Genomic DNA, 21,251 nt, shown 5'->3' with positions numbered 1-21,251 from the left:
GGCTACGTGCCCACGATCCGGAATAGTAGCGTTTTGGATGCAGCATTCTACATTGCAAGCACAGTGGATGGGATTTATATAAATCTCATGCCCACTGTGCTTCTTTTTAACACTTCGGCTATGTTCACACGTAGTGGAACTCTTGCGGAAATTACCGCGAGAATTCCAGATTCCACTCCACGGGAAAATCGCATTTTAAATTCCTGCAATTTTCCCGCGGAAAAACTAGCGTTTTGCAAGCGTAATTAGCTTGCAGAATGCAAGCGTTTTCCAAGCGATCTGTAGCATCGCTTGGATAACTGATTGACAGGTTGGTCACACTCGTCAAACATAGTGTTTGACGAGTGTGACCAACTTTTTACTACTGATGCTGCCTATGCAGCATCAGTAGTAAAAGATAGAATGTAAAAAATAATAAAAAAAAAAAATATATTGTTATTCTTACCTTCCGGTGTCCCGCGCAGCCTTCCCGCCTCTCTCCACGCTCCCGGTCCCTGTAATCCTTTGCGAGAATGACCGCGATGGCGTCCGTTCTTGCGGGATCGCGATGTCTCGCGGTCATTCTTGCAAAGGATTACTGGGACCGGGAGTGTGGAGAGAGGCGGGAAGGCTGCGCGGGACGCTGGAAGGTAAGAATAACAATATTTTTTATTTTAAATTCAATTTTTTACAGGGTTATGGTGCCCAAAGCTCTCCCCAGTCTCATGATATTCCTGCCTATTTGGCTGATTTTTCTGATGTATTTAGTGAGAGTAAGTCTGCGTCTTTGCCTCCTCATAGGAGTTATGACTGTGCAATTGACTTAATGCCCGGGTGTAAATTTCCCAAGGGTCGGCTTTTCAACTTATTGGTACCCGAACATGATGCTATGCGATCTTATATCAAGGAGTCGTTGGAGAAGGGTCATATTAGACCATCCTCTTCACCTTTAGGTGCGGGTTTTTTTTTTTGTGGCCAAGAAAGATGGTTCATTAAGGCCTTGTATTGAGCTGGGCTGGCTCTCCTCCTCGGTGACCCAATCATAACAAAGTACGTAATGTAGAACACAGCAAAAATACTTTGCGTCCAAAATGCTACTTTTCCTGATCGTGGGTGCAGCCTAAAGGAAGTTGTCAAAAGTGCATTTTATTATTTGCCTGTAGTGCCTGGGCACTGGAATAGTAATTGGAAATATTGATCTATAATTGTAGATACAATTACAAATTTATGTGACCCTTAGACAGATAGTTGCTCAGTAAATTCCAGACCAAAGAGTAAGTTGATTCTTTGATCATGAGAAATTTCTTTCTAGGAGATTGTTTTACGACCAGGTAGAAAATCAGGTCTTACATTTGTCATGATGCTGATTTTCAACCCACACACGGCGTCATCTCTGATTAGTAAGATATCGATTAACCCCTTCACGACCAATGACGCCACATAGGCGTTATGAAAGCTGGTGCAAATCTTACCAGTGGCGCCTATGTGGCATCATGACTTTAAAGCCGCCCTGCGGGTCGGGTGACCTAGGTCACAGAAAGGTCACCTAACCCGCAGATACAGGGGGCTTTGTTCTTCACCATAGGGGGCGTGGCTTCGCCCCCATGTGACTACGATCGCTCTGATTGACTGTTAAAAGTGAAACAGCCAATCAAAGCGATAGTAATATTTCATCAATGAAAATTGATGAAATATTACAATCCAGCCATGTCCGACGCTGCTGTAGCGTGGGACATGGCTGGTGACAGCGATCCGACCCCCCCACCCGTTAACGGGGGCGATCCGCCCCCTGCCACTGAGACGCCGCTGTCATCATCTCCCCCCGCCTTCCCTCGGCTTCCGATCGCCCCCCTCCCACCCCCCGGTACTCACCGAGTGCCGTTATGGCTCCCGGTGTCCCGGACCATGGGCGCCGCCATATTGGAAAATGGCGGGCGCATGCGTAGTGCGCCCGCCGGCTGCAATTTCCATTCATTCATTTTGATCACTGTGATAAACTCTCATAGAATGAAAAGTAAATAAACCCCGCGTTTATCACCCCCATAGGCAGGATCAACAAAAATAAAAATAATTTCTTTATTTTATTAATTTTTCCATTAGGGTTAGGGTTGGAAAGAGGGTTAGGGTTAGGGTTGGAATTAGGGTTAGAATTAGGGTTAGGGTTGGAATTAGGGTTAGGCTTGTAGTTAGGGTTATGGTTAGGGTTATGGTTAGGGTTGGGGTGTGTTGGGGTTAGGGTTAGGATTAGGGATGTGTTGGGGTTAGGGCCATGTTGGGGTTAGGGTTGAAGCTAGAATTGTGGGGTTTCCACTGTTTAGGCACATCAGGGGGTCTCCAAACGCAACATGGTGCAACCATTGATTCCAGCCAATTTTGCGTTCAAAAAGTTAAACGGTGCTCCCTCCCTTCCAAGCCCCGACATGTGCCCAAACAGTGGTTTACCCCAACATATGGGGTATCAGCGTACTCAGGAAAAATTGCACAACAACTTTGGGGGTCTAATTTCTCCTGGTACCCTTGGGAAAATAAAAAAATGGGGGCTAAAAAAATATTTTTGTGGAAAAAAATTTTTTTTTTTATTTTCACGTCTCTGCATTATAAACTTCTGTGAAGCACTTGGGGGTTCAAAGTGATCACTATACATCTAGATAAGTTCCTTGGGAGGTCTAGTTTCCAAAATGGGGTCACTTGTGGGGGGTTTCTATTGTTTACGCACATCAGGGGCTCTGCAAAAGTAACGACGACCGCAGACCATTCCATCAAAGTCTGCATTTCAAAACGTCACTACTTCCATTCCGAGCCCTTACGTGTGCCCAAACAATGGTTCCCCCCCATATATGGGGCACCAGCGTACTCAGGACAAACTGTAAAACAACTTTTGGGGTCCAATTTATCCTGCTACCCTTGTGAAAAAAAATGCTTGCTAAAAATCATTTTTTTTTTTAGGAAAAAAAAATTTTTTTTTATTTTCACAGCTCTGTGTTATAAACTTCTGTGAAGCGCTTGAGGGTTCAAGGTGCTCACCACACATCTAGATAAGTTCCTTGGGGGGGTCTAGTTTCCAAAATGGGGTCACTTGTGGGGGGTTCCACAGATTAGGTACATCAGGGGCTCTGCAAATGTTACATGATGTGTTATGAATGAGTCACCGTAGGAGGCAAAAGCAGAAATACAAGCTAAGTCCAGAAAACCAGAGAAGTTGGCAACTATCAGATTGCAGACCCCTGAACCTATCAACACAACTAGCAGTAGCCGTGGGGGGTTCCTACGATGCCCTAGACCCCTCGATCACAGCCGGAGAATTACATAGGCCTAAAGAAAGAAAGGGGAAATCTAAACTGCCCCAGAGCAGACCCCAAAGCAATAGGCAGCCCCCAACATATATTGACGTTGAAGCAAGATGAAAATACCAACACAGACAGAAAGATAGACTGAGCAAAGACGGGGCCCAAAACTACCTAGATAGGAAAGGACAGGAAGGCTGCTGTCTGCAAACTGCCAAAACCCTATCAAAGACATAAGCCAACAGGCTGATATGAAAAAGGCCCTGAAGCTGCTAGGCTTCAAAAACTAAATCAGCACTCAGGTATTTTCAGAAGACAGAGCTAAATGAATTCAGCACACCCCAGCAGGGAATGGCAGAAATCCAGAAAAACAAAGCAAAACAAAGTCAAAGCACCAAAGCAAAAGGCCGAGCAGCAAACTTAGCTTTAGAGGAGCAGGAATTCAGACTGGTCTCCAAGGATCCCACAGAGAAATCACCCGCAGGGCAGAAGGGCGTCGGCAGCCTTATATCCAGTCAGTAACTCCACTCAGCCAGTCATCATCATCAGCCTCAGGTGTTTGATAATCAGGCTCACTACCTTTCTTTACCAGAAGAGGGAGTTCCTCGGGCCTCAGTAATGAAGGGGAAAATGAACTCACAACAATGATGCCCACAGACCATTCCATCAAAGTCAGCATTTCATAATGTCACTACTTCCCTTCCGAGCCCCGTATACCCAAACAGTGGTCCCCACCCACATATGGGGTACCAGCGTACTCAGGACAAACTGGACAACAACTTCTGGGGTCTAATTTATCCTGGTACCCTTGTGAAAATAAAAAAATTGCACACTAAAAAATAATTTTTTGAGGAAAAAAATATTTTTTATTTTCACGGCTCTGCGTTATAAACTTTTATGAAGCACTTGGGGGTTCAAAGTGCTCACTATGCATCTAGATAAGTTCCTTAGAGGGTCTAGTTTCCAAAATGGGGTCATTTGTGGGGGAGCTCCAATGTTTAGGCACAGAGGGGCTCTCCAAATACGACATGGTGTCCACTAACGATTAGAAGTAATTTGCATTTCAAAAAGTCAAATGATGCTCCTTCCCTTCTGAGCCCTGCTGTGTGCCCAAACAGTGGTTCCCCCCCCCACATATGGGGTACCAGCGTACTCAGGACAAACTGGACAACAACTTTTGTGGTCCAATTTCTCCTGTTAGCCTTGTGAAAATTAAAAATAGTGTGCTAAAAATCATTTTTGAGGAAAAAAAAATTATTTTTTATTTTCACTGCTCTATGTTATAAACTTTTGTGAAGCACTTGGGGGCTCAAAGTACTCACTACACATCTAGATAAGTTCCTTAGGGGGTCTAGTTTCCAAAATGTGGTTACTTGTGGGGGAGCTCCAATGTTTAGGTACACAGGGGCTCTCCAAACGCGACATGGTGTCCATAACGATTGGAGCTAATTTTCCATTCAAAAAGTCATATGGTGCTCCTTCCCTTCTGAGCCCTGCCGTGCCCCCAAACATATGAGGTATCGGTGTACTCAGGAGAAATTGCCCAACAAATTTTAGGATCCATTTTATCCTGTTGCCCATGTGAAAATGAAAAAATTGATGCTAAAAGAAAATTTTTGTTGGTAAAATTAAAATGTCCATTTTTTCTTTTCACGTTGCTTTAGTTCTTGTGAAACACCTGAAGGGTTAATAATCTTCATGAATGTAGTTTTGAGTAGCTTAAGGGGTGCAGTTTTTAGAATGGTGTCACTTTTGGTATTTTCTGCCATATAGACCCCTCAAAGTGACTTCAAATGTGAGGTGGTCCCTAAAAAAAAAAAATGGTTTTGTAAATTTTATTGTAAAAATGAGAAATCGCTGGTCAACTTTTAACCCTTATAACTTTCTATCAAAAAAATATTTTGTTTCCAAAATTGTGCTGTTGTAAAGTAGACATGTGGGAAATGTTATTTAGTAACTATTTTGTGTCACATAACTCTCTGGTTTAACAGAATAAAAATTCAAAATTTGAAAATTGCAAAATTTTCTAAATTTTCGCCAAATTTCTGATTTTTTTCACAAATAAACGCAAAAATTATCGACCTAAATTTACCACTAACATGAAGCCCAATATGTCATGAAAAAACATTCTCAGAATCGCTAAGATCCGTTGAAGCGTTCCTGAGTTATTACCTCATAAAGGGACACTGGTCAGAATTGCAAAAAATTGCGTGGTCATTAAGGTCAAAATAGGCTGGGTCATGAAGGGGTTAAAGGGAACTATCATCAAAATAGTGGTTTGATGACAAAAGTGGTGAGCCAGTCATCATTCAATGCAAATTGTGGGTGTAAGAATCGGGAAACCCATTACTGGTCCCCACTGCCGCACCACAAAGTGGACTCATGAGAGTTGCATGTGCCAGTTTGGAAATTTAAGTTCCCCCTTTATGAAAGCTGGGATTTTAAAGAAAGGTGTTTGAGCCCTGTAGCATGCTGGCAGTGAATTAATGCCTGCATTCTTAATAACTGGTTTCCTTTTAAGCCTGAATTTTTTTTATTTAAGAGCTAATTTCTACTTTGATTAAAAGTGTTTTTTAATTATTTTTTTTTTTTTAGAAACTTCAAGGGAAAAACAATGTAAGTCAAATTCCATGGATCCTAGAAGAACTATTTAAAGTTATTCCAAGTGGGAACCCATACGAAGAACAGAATAACAGGCCTTGCCGACGCTGTGCTGTTGTGGGAAATTCTGGTAATCTCAAGGGATCAAGTCATGGAGAAATAATTGATTCTCATAATTTCATTATCAGGTAGTTCTGCCTTTTATTGTATTCAGATTGCTCTTCCTAAAAGTGATTGATGTATTGATTTTAAAGCGAGAAGTTGTGCGTGAAGATATCTAAATTAATATCAATAATACCGATTAGCAAGGCCATTGTATTAGACTATTATATCCTAAAATATATACAATGTAGCACATTTCACAGCACGCCGATCATTTCCTGCCCTAATGGGACTCACTCTAAAGAAAAAGGAAAAAATTGTGATCCAGCTCATCTATAATGAAGTGGGCAGCAATCCTCGGCTTGGATAAAGCCATTCCAGCCGGGTCGTAACACACGAGTGAAAAATGGAGAGAATACATCCATTCTTCAGTTAAAAAAAAATGCAAAAGCTGTACTATAGATTTAGATAACACAGGACATTCCCAGTACTGTAAAACAATGATAAATTATCCTACGCGTAAGGTAGATTTTTTTACAATTGTGGGAATGTTCTGTTTTAGCTAAATCTGCAGTATATCTTTTGTATATTTTGTTATCTGATGAATGGCTGGATTTTCTCTATTTTCACTCATTCCAAAGACCCATTTACACTAGCAAATCCTTGTATTCGTAATCCCAGTAAGCGACAGAATAGAAATTTCTCATTATTTTCAAGGGAACCTAGCAGCCGGATTTTCCCCTACTAATTTACTACAGGGCTGTACTGGGCATCACATGCTGATTTCTAGCAACCCCAACATTAAAGCAAAGTTGTCAGCATAATGGTAAAATCAGTGTTTGCTCTTGTGCTGTATATTCTTAGTATGACTAGTTGGACAGGGGTACACTTTGGGCCCGATTCATCAAAGCCAGTGATGTGGCTTGGAAAATGTGCATAATTTCGGCTGGGCTAAAATTTTGCACCTTTTGTCGTTTTCACACCATTTTCACCCAGCTTCTTCAAATTCTTGACGAGTGGTTGGGTTTGCTATGCCACAGTGGGTGAGGTTTGGCTGATCTAACATACCTCACCATAAGTAGGCTACAGAGGGGGGCAGACTTTCTGTTGACCATGAATAAGGCATAACCTGCTGAAACATGAAGACCAGTTCATGGGCTCCGGTATTTTTTGACACCTTTTTTTAACCATGATGGAATAAGTGTTAAATCTTCTAGGATTAATTCTGATTTCTGGACTCTTTCTAAATCTGATATTGAAAAGTTTGTGGACCTAGTCAGATATCCATGCAAGTTGTGAGTCCTCAACACACTAAATTTGAGCGGATTTATTTTTTTTTTTTTTTTGCACATGTACAATTTTTTATGGTTCTTGTTTTTAATAGAAAATGTGAATGATTGAGTAAAAGCGACATCAGCAATTTCCAAATTTACTGAAAGTATCTAGAATAAAGAAAAGGGTAGTAATTTTCTGCTGATGTTTCAGTAAAAATCTCCTACAAGCAATAGAATTTTGAAACACAGAAAAACACAGTAAAACAAACGTATAAAAATACTCTGTTGTAAAAAAGTAACAGTAAACAGCAAGTGCTTGTAAAAAGATGACTGCAAAACTGGGTAGTTGATACGTTTTTTGCAAAAAATGTATACTAAGCCGATCTACCAAACGTCAAGGTATACTCATCAGAGCAGTCCCTAACCGATGTATTTAAAACCTGACCATGTGACTAGTACCTATATGAGCAGGATTCAAATAATGTCTGATGTGGACACGCTCTGTAAGACGGCTTTATATGTGCATGGCCCACAAGGGAGGGGTGGAGACCTCTCAAAACTTGCCAAAGCAAGAAACCAATTGAATACAAACGCATGGGTCATGCACATACAGTGAACAAGTTGGTAGGACAGTGTTCACACCACCAAAAGACTGAAACACCGAGAAACATAGTATAAGAAACATGTAAAAATATTCTGTTGTAAAAAAAATACAGTATAACAGTAAACGGCAAGTACTAGTAAAAAAAGATAAACAGGGTATTTGGTTGATACGTTTTTTTTTGCAAAAAATGTATACTAAGCCGCTCTACCAAACGTCAAGGTCCCCCATATCAGAGCAGTCCCTAACTGATGTATTTAAAAACCTGATCATGTGTATAGTACCTATATGAGCAGGATTCAGACAGGTTATCCGATGTGGACACGCTGTTTGTAAGCAACAGAATTTTGTAATATCTGTGATAAAATGGTAGTTGACTTAGTTTGAAGTTAAAGGGTTATCCATGACTAAGTCCACTATGTAAATGGGATGTGCTGCAGATTACATGATGGTGTTGGTGGGTGAGCTATTATGGGAAAAACCCCACATGATTTCAACTAAAATATCCATATAATACATATATTGCAAAAATGCACCAGTAAAATAATATTAATAATTATAACATCATTTATTCCATGGCATTTAACCGCAGTCAATAGCAATGGCTACATCTAAATTAGGGGTGGGGAGCCATTTTTCTGCCAAGGGCCCTTTGGATATTTATGCCATCCTACGGGGGCTGTACAAAAAATTATCAACTTATTACCCTCACCCACAAAGCCCTCCATGGCTCAGCACCACCCTACATCTCCTCCCTTGTTTCAGTATACCACCCTACCCGCGCCCTCTGTTCGGCTGATGACCTGAGGTTACCATCCTCAATAATCAGAACCTCCCACTCCCTTCTCCAAGACTTTACACATGCTGCGCCATTTCTTTGGAATGCACTTCCCAGGTCAATATGATTAGTCCCCAATCCCCACAATTTTAAGCGTGCCCTGAAAACGCATTTATTTAGACTGGCCTATCGCCTCAACACATTAACCTAATCTATCCCTGTGTGGCACAGCCAAAAGTTTTACCATAACCAGGTTCCCCGCATCACGTTCCCACATGCTTTATGCATCCATTAGCCCTCTGTGTCTGTACTGTTACACACTTAACATTATGGCTGGTCCATACAATCAGGGCAATTATTACCACCTACCTTTCATGTCTACCTCTTTCCTCATAGACTGTAAGCTTGCGAGCAGGGCCCTCATTCCTCTTGGTATTTGTTATAATCTATGTAATTATTGTTATGCTGTAATGTCTATTGTCTGTACAAATTCCCACTGAAATGTAAAGTGCTGCGGAATATGTCGGCGCTATAGAAATAAAATTTATTATTTATTATAATTATCAACTTGAAATTTACCATGCTATATTTGGTCAAGCAATTATCGCACCCACCAACATGCTAATATGAGGTCTGGAACTGCTTCTCTTCTATGATGCTAGCTGGTATGGATGATGTGGCTACTTGTAACTGCTTTTCTAGATTTGCATTGGTCTGGAGCACTCTTGACTCTTTGCAATGATAAGTTTTGTAAAGAACTTGCACAAGTAAGTTATTCCAAACACAGATGCAGTTCTCCTCCTTATCAACTTATTTCTCGCAATGATAGCGAGAAATTCATCACTGCTAACATTGCATTTATAGGATTCCAGCAGTGGAAAATCTGCAGTCTACATAAAATAAGAGACATCCCGACTTCTATAGTATATACAACACATAGGAGACATAGAGGGAGCTGTATACAGCACATAGGAAACACCAAGACTGCCGTGTATGCTTCATATAGGTGACACCAAGACTGCTGTATACATCACATGAAAAACAGAGACTGCTGTATACATTACATAGGAAACGCTGTGACTGCTGTACATACAACACATAGGAGACACAGAAACTGCTGTAAATCAACACAGAAGACAGAGACTGCTGCTCATCCATCACACAGGTGACACTGAAATTGTTGTATGTACAACACATAGGATCACTGGGTCTAGTGTATATACTGTACATCACATAGTATACACAGGGGGTGAAGAACTGAGAATTGCAGCTGCTCTCACTTCAGCTAGATGTCTGACTTTGTCCAAAGGCTGGGACAGTGATGTGGCCGCTCATTGACCACATGAATTGTTAGATCGCATGAACCCAGGGAGAAACAGCTCTGACACATTTGGAATGCTGCCCACACTGGAAGGGAGTATAAGTTTCGTTATTTATAAGCAATTTATCAATAGTGATTGAGGAGGGGTAGTGGAAAACCCCTTTAAAACTCATCCACTTTGCTGGTATTGCAAAATTGGTATCACCGCCACCATAGTTACCCACACATTAAAATTAAAATGAAAAGTTGTGGCTTTTGATGGCAGTGACCCAAAAATAGAAAATGGTGGTTTTTATTGTGTAGCACTAACCAATACTTTGCAACTCAACTAAATATAAATATCATATGTGTCCCCATGAGACACGGATAATATGCAAACAACCAAAAAGAAAAATCTTTTGTGCTGAAGATGCAGATCATAAACAAATATATGGTTGAACAATCAAGACTTTAGGGGTACTTCACATTAAGCGAGATCGCTAGCGTGGCACCGATTTTGTGACGCAACAGCGACCTCGCCAGCGATCTCGTTGCGTGACACATAGCAGCGACCAGGCCTCCGCTGCAATGTCGTTGATCGTGCTCGAATATCCTGGGCCATTTTTTGATTGCTGGTGTCCCGCTGGCCAGCATGCATCGCTGTATTTGAAACCGACGAGCGACCTTGCTAGCGACTCAGAAATCATGGATGCAGGCGGGAGTCGTCAGAATCGCTGCTGTGTGACACTAAGGGTCCCGTTACATTTAGCGATGCACCAGCGATCCCGACAATGATACGACCCGGTCAGGATCGCTAAATGATCACTAGTGAGCTGCCAAACAGGCAGATCTCACCAGCGACATAGCGGCGGTCGTTACTTACCTGTCAGACGCGGCGATGAAGACGTCCTCCCGCCCGCGTCCACGCATCGCTCGTCGGCGCCAGCAGGAAGACGCCAACCAGAAACGGCCCAGGACATTCTCGCGTGATCAGCGATAACCAGCGAGGGAGCCGGTCGAAGGTAAGTGTCACATAGCGAAATCGCTAGCAATATCGCTGCTGCGTCACAAAATCGGTGACACTTTAGTGATATTGCTAGCGATATCGCTATGTGTGAAGCCCCCTTAAGCGACGCACCAGTGATCCCGCCGAGATCGTTGCTGCGTCTTTGGGTAAATTTGACTGTTTGACAGCTTACTAGCGACCTCTTAGCGACGCACCAGCGATCCTTACCAGGTCGTATCGTTGTCGGGATTGCTGGTGCGTCGCTTAGTGTAAGGGTACCCTTAGACTATAATTAAAACAATATCCACAGAGTACAGACAAATAGACTGAAGTGTTGGTGGGTGAGCTATTGTGGGAAAAAAACCCACAAGATTTAAACTAAAATATCCATATAATACATATATTGCAAAAATGCACCAGTAAAATATTATTAATAATAATTATAACATCATTTATTCCATGGCATTTTACATGTGAAAAGGGGTATGCCTAACTAAATAAACAAGTACAATAATCTTGACCAAAACAAGTCACCGACTGGTACAGGAGGAAAGAGAATCTTGTCCACGAGTCTACAAGGGATGGGTGAGGATACAGTAGTTGAGGGTAGGGCTGATAGTGCAGCAGTATGGTGCAACAAGAGTTAGAAGTTGGAAGGCTTGTTGCAAGAGGTTGGTTTTCAAGTTCATTTTCAAAGTTAGAGTCTGATATGTTGGGGTAGACGGTTCCAGAGAAGGGAGGAAGCGCATGAAAAATCTTATATGTAATTGTGGGAAGAGGAGATGAGAGGGGAGTAGAGAAGTAGATCTTGTGAGGATCAGAGGCTGCGTGCAGGTAAGTACCTGGAGACTGGGTCACAGATGTATGGAGGAGATAGGTCGTGGATGGCTTTGTATGCCAATGTTAGGGTTTTTGAACTGGAGCCTCTGGGCAATGGGGAGCCAGTGAAAGGATTGACAGAGAGGAGAAAGGGACAGGTGGATTAGTCGGGCAGCAGAGTTTAGGATAGATTGGAGTGTTAGAAGGGAAGCCACAGAGAAACAGGTTGCAATAGTCGAGGCAGGAGAGGAGGGCATGCACTAGTGTTTTGTTTTTTTTTAGATTCCCGATTAAAGAATATGCAGATCCAGGAAATATTTTTGAGTTGAAGTCAGCAGGAAGTGGAAAGGGCTTGGATGTGGTTGGAAGGAGAGATCAGAGTCAAGAATTACCCTGAGGCAGCGAGCTTGCAGGAATGGGGAGAGTGAGCGTCCATTGACTTTGATGGATAGGTCTGTTGGGGGGGGAGGGGGGTTGTGTGAGATGGGGGAAAGATGATGAATTCTGTCTTATCCATGTTAAGTTTTAAAGTAGCTGAGAAAGATGAAATAGTAGACAGACATTGTGGGATTCTCGTTAGTAAGGAGAAAAAATCTGGTCCAGAGAGGTAGCGCTGTGTGTTATCAGCATAGAGATGATACTGAAAGCCATAGGACTCCCAGGCAAAAGGTGTAGATGGAGAAGAGCAGGGGTCTTGCAAATGAACATTGAGACCCTGACAGATAGGGGACTAGATGAGGAGGTGGTGTGTGAGTGGGAGATGCTGAATGTCCAGTTTGTGAGGTATGAAGAGATCCAGAATAGGGCCAGTTCTGTGATGCCAAAAGATGAGAGAATCTGTAGTAAGAGGGAATGTTCCACCATCTCAAAGGCAGAAGACAGGTCCAGGAGGAGGACAGTGCAGTGTGATTTGGATTTGGCGTTTAATAGGTCATTAGTGACTCAGAGCAGTTTCAGTGGAATGATGCGGTCGGAAGCCATATTGTAAGAGGTCAAAGAGCGAGTTGGAGGAGAAGTGGAAGGAGACTTCAAGATGGATGTGTTCCAGTAGTTTTGAGGCATAGGGGAGAAGTAATATGGGGTGATATCTAGACACAGAAGATGGGTCAAGGGAGGGATTTTTGAGGATGTTCGTGATCGAGTCATGTTTGAGGCAAGAGGGGAAGACACCATTTTTTATTGATATCTTGAAGAGATGGGTTAGGGTTGGGATGAAGACTGTGGAGAGGTTTGGGATTATGTGAACGGTATTGGATCAAGTGCACAGGTGGTCAGATGTGATCTGGAGATTAGAGAGGAAGGTTGATCTTCTGTAATGGTGGAAAAGCTGGTTTTGGAGGAGGAGGACTGAGTAGCTATGAGGGACTGTGGAGTTTGTAGTCCAAAGCTTTCTTTGCCTCGTGAGATAAGAGGAGAGGGAGGAGGTGCTGAGGGACTGAGGAGAGAATTGAAAGTGTTCAATAACTGTTTAAGGTTGTGAGGCAGGGAGAATATAAGAAATGAGAAGTAGTTTTTTTTTGCCTTAGTGAGTGTTCACTTGAAAGTAGTGAGGGACTGTTTGAATGTGATTAAGGGCTCATTGTTGTGGGATCTTTTCCATCTCCACTCAGCAATCCTGGGAGCCCACTCAGGTCTTTAATCAGGCTGGTGTGCCTGGGATGCCAGTTGATAGTACGAGCTTTGTGTATGTGAAGTTGGCAACTGATTTGAGAGCTGCAGCTGTTGTTATATTAAGGGGCAGCAGCATTTGCATTGTGTAAGGAACTCCCTCAGAGGGAGAAGGGATTCAGAAAGTGAGTGTAAATCAAGGTGTTTGAGATTTCAGTGAGGGTGTGCAAGTTTGTGTGGAGTGGGGACTGTGCATATGGAGAGGAGAGGGAAGAGAATGTGAGTAGGTTGTGGTCAGACAGAGGGAGAGGTGAGTTAGGTCAGATAGGGAACAGAGGCGGGTGAAGATGAGATTCCATTGTGTGGCCATCTTTGTGAGTGAGTAACCGCGGAAGACCATTGCGCAAAGCCGAAGGAGAAAGTATGAGATAGAAACCAGAAAGAGTGGCAAGTCTCAAAGGGGATATTGAAGTCACACATGATATAGTGGGGTTGTCAGTAGAAAGGAAATTAAGTGGTTGGTGAAGTGGTCAAAAACAGTGGTGGCTGGCCCTGGGAGGCGGTAAATGAGCCAGTTGGAGGGGGAGTAGATGCACCTCAAAAGAAGGGAGAGTAACAGAGGGTGGCAGTGGAATTGTGATGGAGTATTTATCTGACAGGAGAAAAACTCCACCATGCTTATTTCTGGGGCAGTGGGTGTTAGAAAGAAGGAACCCACCATAAGAAAGTGCAGCTGGAGAGGCTGTGTCAGAGGGGGCGAGTCAGGTTTTGGTGATGAAGAGGAAGGAGAGTTTGTTAGCAATAAAAAGATCATGGATGTATGAAAGTTTTTTGCAGACAAAGAGAGCGTTCCATAGAGCTCCTGTTAGAGGGACTGGTGAAGAGGAGGCTGGGTGAATTGATATAAGGTTAGAGAGGTTGTGGAAATTTGTGGAAGATCATGGATGGGGAGGTAGAAGGGAGTGTGGGGATGTGGTGAGGAGAACCAGGATTTGGATAGACATCACTGGCAGTGAGGAGGAGCAGAGAAAATGTAAGTAGATGGGAGCGGGAGAGAGCATGAGGTTGCTGTGTTTTGGAGACACAGGATTGTGTGTTGAGGAACAGTTCTGAGGAGTAGATGTCCTGAGGCAGCATGGTGGCTAAGTGGTTAGAACTGCAGCTTTGCAGCACTGTATACTTGATGGTTACAAATAAGTAGGTCCCGTGGGCGTGGCCTGAGCTGGCAATGGTGTAACACGCATGGCTCAGGATCTCTTAGGCGGCATCTCCTAAAGCGACAAATAAAGCAAAAGAAAATCGCTCTCTTCGATAACCCACGGAAGGATTGTTTTCTCGTTACTCAGAGGTACATTCTGATACCCCTTGTCTGAGCTTTGGACATTAAAAAAGACATTTTTGAAACCTGAGGCCTTTTCCCGCCATTTTACTGCAAGGTGACACCATTTTGAACCGTGAGTGAAAAAATCCTTTCCCTGCTCCCTCCATTACCCACTGGCTGTCCTTGTCCTCAGAAAAAGTATCTCCACGATTGTCTACCACATTTTAAAGATTTTTATTGTCTTTTGGAGATATTTTTTTACAAAAATCCTGTCATATACCAGCTGATTGTGAAAAATGAGGATGAATGAACTCATGGAGATCAACATCCAACACTGTGGAGACACCATCACATGTTTCTTAACGCAGTGATTCTAGAGCAATGCCCCCATCCTTTATGGGAAATATGTAAAAACATGCAAAACACAAGCCGCGGAGACACCATCACCATGTTTCTCAATGCAAGCAATGACTAGCCGGGTCTTTCCCCGGGAAGGAACAACCACGGGAAGGGCAGTCTCCAATGAAGGAAACCACCTATACCAGCTGATTGGCGGAATTATACAAAATAGTCCCTACCCTGTGCCTAATCTGACAGGATTTCTCTCGTTGCATAATTAAAAGACATTGACTTTTTTTCTAAATCTCCTCTTGTCTGTTTTAGACCCTTTGGAAGTCCCAGGGTGTCCTAATTTAGCTATATTCCCCTGCTTTGTGCGAGGCTGCAGGAGCTATAACTGCTGCAGAGGGATCTCTTTCATCTCGACGTCCTATCTCAAGTACGCCATTTTCCTGTCATAACAGACCTGTGAGGCGGAAGGACACAAAATAGTCTGTGATTTGTGCCTATTTTTGTGTTACCTCCGCTCCTGTGCGGCTCCACTGGGGTGATCTGCCTTTCTTCAGCGGTGCCGTGTATCAGCTGCCGGCTCCCCTGTGGCATATTTTATGAGCGGGGACTGACATCACTGAGCCCTGTGTGAAGACTAGCCGCCTGTCACGGCTGCATTTAAAGTCATAGGGAGCGCGTCTATATTGGCGCGCAGTTAATAAAGGATTTTTCTGTATGCATCATACAATATTAACAGTGCCATCTGATTCTGTGGTGTATCTCATTCCTCACGGTCCCTTTTATAAAAAGGCATAGGAAAACACAAGAATTTTCTATATTTTTAGCGTTTATTCAGTATAAACATCACCAATAATATCAATTCTCTCTAATATAATCAAAAAAGGGCACAAGATGAGTCACAAGGCTACTCCAGTGTCCAAATCAACGAAAGTGTCTAATACGACTCCTCAAAAAGCACAAAAATTTCAGGATTCTTACAATCCTCACTTTAAAGATCAAGTGGATATCGTTAACCCATTTAAGGCCAGATCTCCTCATAAAGAGGTCATGGATACATCTCTCTCATCAAAAAGGAAAAATCCTGGTAAAACTTCTGAAAAATTCACATCGCCAGCCAACGCTTCAGGTCCTGAGTCTGGAGATAATTCACCAAACCTTTCGCCGGAAAGGTCAAAATTTAAGATGGATAACACCAATCCTTCTCCTTCCCAAAATCTGGATGTTATATCCATACGCTCTTACATGGATACTCTCGCCCAGAAAATCACGTCCAGTATGTCTCAATCATTTGAAAACCAAAATAAAATTTTACAGTTTACCTTGGATAAATTTAGCAGCAGGTTAGACAACCATGAAAAACGGCTAACTGTAGTGGAGGAACACACTGATGATTTATCAAAAGACACCCATGACCTCAAATCTGAATTTCACAGACTTAAAATTAAAGTTGCGGATATAGAAGACAGGAACAGACGAAACAACTTGAAAATAAGAGGAATACAAGAATCTATCTCACTGGATAAACTAGAAGACTTTGTCAAGACAATTTTCAAAAAATTACTACCGGCACTTACAGACAAGGATCTCATCATAGATAGGATCCACAGACTTCCCAAACCACGGAATATCGATAAAGATCTACCTAGAGATACCATCTTAAGGGTCCACTTCTTCAAGATCAAGGAAAAAATTCAAAAATCGGTTAAAGATCTAGGAGGTTTTCCAGAACCCAGAACTTTCAAAGGAAACGATTAAAGGAAGAGTCTTTTAAGCCAGTTACCTCCACCTTGAGGGTAAATAATATCCCCTATAAATTGGGTTTTCCACTTAAACTTTTGGTATTCTACAAAGGAAAGACGACCGTCCTATTCTCGCCTAAGGAAGGAAGAGATTTCCTGTCCTACTGCAGGATACCCGATCGCCATAGAAACTCTAACTCTCAAGACTCCAGGCCCTCTTCAGAGACGGGATGATCCAACTGAAAGACCCTGCCTACACATTTTCTCTCCTGGTTAAAAGGCCTCTCTATACTTTTTGATTATTTGTTCAGTGTATTACTCTGCTTATTATTCTTCTTTCCACAGGTTTTCTTACTTCTCTACTTCTTTATGGACTCATATATCACATGAGATTATTTTCCTTCTAGGAACAGTGCAGTTATGATTGACAGCTAAAGGATGCCTATAATGGGATCCTTACATAAACTTTCCCCACTAAGGAATTAGAGCCTACCGGCTAGGCTCTTTCTGAGGGACAATTTTGTTCTTACTGTTTTGTGTTTTTCTGTTTTCTGTTTTAAACAGGTCTTCAGTTTTAGGTTTTTTTTTTTGTTAACTAAGTTCTTCAAAGGTAGGTGCCCTCTGGTTTCCTTATTTCATTTACCCCACTTCATACGGTCCTTGCCACTCTTGTAACATGAAAATAAAAGTTGTGTCTTATAATGTCAGGGGGCTAAATAGCCCTTGGAGGAGATTTTACATTGGTAAAGAAATTAACGGGTTACATCCTGAGGTTGTATGCCTCCAAGAAACTAAGTTAAAAAAAGACAACCACCCTTCTATAATTTTCAAAAATTTCCCATTTGTATTTGAGTCTTGCGGCCCACGAAAGAAAGCTGGGGTTTTAACCCTGATTGGTAATTCAATTTTCTTTGAATTTCTCTCTGAAGTCAAGGACGTAAAAGGTCATTATCATATTCTCCTATGCAAATTGAACGGCCACACCTTCACAATAGTTAATACTTATGTTCCCACCATCAGACACCTTAGCTTCCTAAATAAGCTAATGAAAAAAATCGACTCCTTACACTCAGGAACTCTACTTTTATTAGGTGACTTTAATATGGTGCCAGATAATACACTAGTCTCTACCTCCCCCAGCAGACAAAGATCGCAATCCTTGAACAGCTGGATTTATAATCACGAGCTATTCGACTCATTCCGCTGTTTGAACACCACATCTAGAGAATTTACTCATTTTTCTGATGGCCATCAGTCGGCCTCTAGAATAGACTTGATACTCACAGATGTCTTCTCCTTGCCAAGGTTCTCCTCCGTCTCCATACTTAATAAATCTATTTCAGATCATTCTCCGGTAACTGCAGAATTGACAATAGGGCCTCCAACTCACCCCCAATTCATGTGGAAATTCAACTCCTCTTTGCTCCATAACCCACATCTGAAATCAGCTCAGCCTTACAAAATTATTTTAGTGAAAACGACTCCGTCCTCCTAAATCCATTTTCCTGTTGGAACGTTCACAAGGCGGTATTGAGGGGAGTTTTGAACCAAATTTCCTCCAGACAAAAAAAAAGTTAACAGAGATAAAATCCTTACCCTACAACAGTCAATTAAATCTAAAGAAGAGGAACTTTGTTGATCCTCTGTTTACTCTAGCAAACAAGCTGTATTATCAGAACTTACTGATCTTAGAATGCAATTAAGGAAACTCATATTCAATTTTTACGACTCAGCTATTAGATCGGCAAAATGCAAGCATTACTTATCTATAAATTGTCCTACAAAATACATGTCAAACAGAATTAAGAATAAACGGAAACGGAATAGAATTGACACTATAACTTCCTCTAATGGTACATCTCTGGTCCACCCTAAAGATATTGTAAAGGCTTTTGCCGATTATTACAAAAATCTGTATAATATTAATCAGGATAACCCTAATTTGCAGCCAACTACCTCAGAGATTGGATCATTCCTTTCCAGCATGAACCTTCCAAAACTCAACTCTGAAGACTTATCTTTTTTGTCTTCTCCCTTCACTGAACAAGAAGTCCTGGAAACTATAAAAAAAAAACTTAAAGCCTTTAAATCACCCGGACCAGACGGGTTTAGTAATGATTATTTCAAGTCTTTTAGTAAATTATTGGCCCCTCACCTTGTAAAAGTATTTAATTCAGCTTTCCAATCAGGTCAGTTTCCCAAAAGATGCTGGAAGCGACCATTGTCTTAATCCCTAAACCAAATTCTGACACTAGCCAAGTTTTTAATTATAGACCTATATCCCTCATCAACACAGACGTAAAAATTTACGCAAAAATCTTGGCTAAGACTAAATCAATTTCTCCCGACACTAATTTCCAACGATCAGATAGGCTTCATTAAAGGAAGACAATCCATAGATGGTACGAGAAGGCTCATTAACATAATTAAGCTCATTTCCTCAAAAAACCTCAAAACCACTGTTATCTCTCTTGATGCTGAGAAAGCGTTTGACCGCCTTAATTGGTCTTACCTCGAAGCGACTCTCAAAAAATTTGGAATGAATTCTCGACTCACGAGAGGTATTTTGGCTTTGTACTCCGGCCCTGGGGCGAGGGTATTTTCCAACAATCATCTTTCCCCTATGTTTAATATAGCTAATGGGACTAGACAGGGCTGCCCCTTGTCACCATTGCTTTTCGCATTGGCCATTGAACCTCTGGCCCAATTAATCAGGAATAGTACAAAGATCTCACGAATTAAAACCTTGCATAGAGACTTTAAAATAGCGTTATGTGCAGATGATATCATTCTTACCCTTACCGATCCAAGCAACTCTATCACTGCCTTACAAACTCTAATCCAGACTTTTTCCAAGGTCTCTTATTTTAAAATAAACGACTCTAAATCCAAAATACTTGGCTTTAACCTGGAAATAGACCAAGGAAAAATTGAGGGCCTCTCGCCTTGGTGTTGGGCTACTGATGGGCTGACATACCAAGGCCTAAAATTTGTCAAAAATATAAACTCTTATAAAATTAAACTTAGAGATTCTTACCAAAAAGCTTTTTATTGAATTTCGTATATCTAGAGATGATGGACTCTCTTGGTGGGGAAGAATCATGATGGTTAAATCATACATCTTCACAAAAATCCTATATCTACTTCATTCTCTTCCTTTAAAAGTTCCCACTTCTTCTCTTACAAATCTCCAAGCCTCATTGAATTCCTTTATATGGAATAACAAAAGACCCAGAATAGCAAAAAACATTCTCTACAATCATGAATCTTATGGTGGAGCTGGTTCCCCAAATATCACGGCTTATTACACTGCAAATTTAGTCAAACAAAGCTCATACTGGTGGCCTCATGATAAGACACCAGCTTGGCATGAACTAGAATTGTCTTTTAACAATTATAAACCACTTTACCTACTAATTCTGAACCAAATCCTTCATAAAAAATTAATTGAAAACTCTCAACCAATTTTTCAAGCTATTTCTGAAGCTTGGAAAAAAATTTCTGTTCCAAAAAGAGGCTCTAATAAAGAAGTCACATTAAAAAATTTGACCTTATCAGTTATTTTTCAAGCATCCAATCAGACTATTGACCCCGTTTGGTCTGCACTTGGTCTCAAAAGACACAAAGATTTATACGATGGTGCTCTTTGTACACCTTATAAAAAACTCAAGAATAGATTTCAATCTACTACTCCTGCTTTCTTACAATATGTTATCCTCAAAGACGTAATCCATGAGTTCCTTGCTATTTCACCAAGAATTTCTGAACCAGCAGTTAATCTTATTTGTAATATAGACCATAATATTTTTTGGAGTTTTGAATACACGTACAAATGGTGTAACAATAGCTTTGCAGTGGTCAAGACTCAAAATATTATCAAATGGGAAAACGAATTACATACAATAATTTACCCTCCTGACCTTGAACAGGCATGCTCCCTCTCGTACGCCTCTACCATTTCCTTATCACTACAAGAGCCCCACTTCAAACTTTTAATGAGATGGTATTATACCCCCGTTAGACTTCATAGAATAAAACCTGACAATTCTCCGCTCTGTTGGAGGGGTTGTGGAAGGCCAGGAAATATTTTGCATATATTTTGGCAATGTCCCAAAATTGTTCCCTTTTGGAGAAAGGATTCAAATCTTATCGATTTTATCTTAGGAACGCGACTTATTTTGTCTCCTCGTCTGGCCCTTCTTTCTCTAGACGCAGACAAAATTGACCCTACTAACAGGCTGTTGATTATGCCCAGTTTACTAGCTTCCAAACACAATATCGCTTTCCTTTTGGAAAAATCCAAAACCTCCACAAATTAACGATATTATAGACAAAATTAGCCTTCATCATTCCTTTGAACTGAAATTTGCACATATGCATGATCAATTTGCCAAACATGCTAGGAAATGGCCTAGATGTGGCTGGAGCTGTTCTCTTAAGGTCTTCAACCAAAGTGCGCCTGCCTAAGGCCCCTTTGGGGTTAGGTCT

General features: G+C 41.5%; 1 protein-coding gene across 4 annotated transcripts in view; it reads left to right on the top strand.

The window, feature by feature from the left end:
• Positions 1-21,251, top strand: part of LOC141069641 (CMP-N-acetylneuraminate-beta-galactosamide-alpha-2,3-sialyltransferase 2-like) — a 130,955-nt gene that overhangs the window by 96,900 nt on the left and 12,804 nt on the right. For all 4 annotated transcript variants that reach the window (XM_073559377.1, XM_073559378.1, XM_073559376.1 and 1 more), the window contains exon 3: positions 5,859-6,052. In XM_073559377.1, the coding sequence (XP_073415478.1) occupies positions 5,859-6,052 (194 nt within the window). The remainder of the gene's footprint in view (positions 1-5,858; positions 6,053-21,251) is intronic.

Source organism: Dendrobates tinctorius, unplaced genomic scaffold (genome assembly GCF_039654945.1).
Source record: "Dendrobates tinctorius isolate UK_male_01 unplaced genomic scaffold, ASM3965494v1 ptg000270l, whole genome shotgun sequence".
Lineage (NCBI taxonomy): Eukaryota > Metazoa > Chordata > Amphibia > Anura > Dendrobatidae > Dendrobates > Dendrobates tinctorius.
This window is presented reverse-complemented; position numbering and strand designations above follow the sequence as displayed.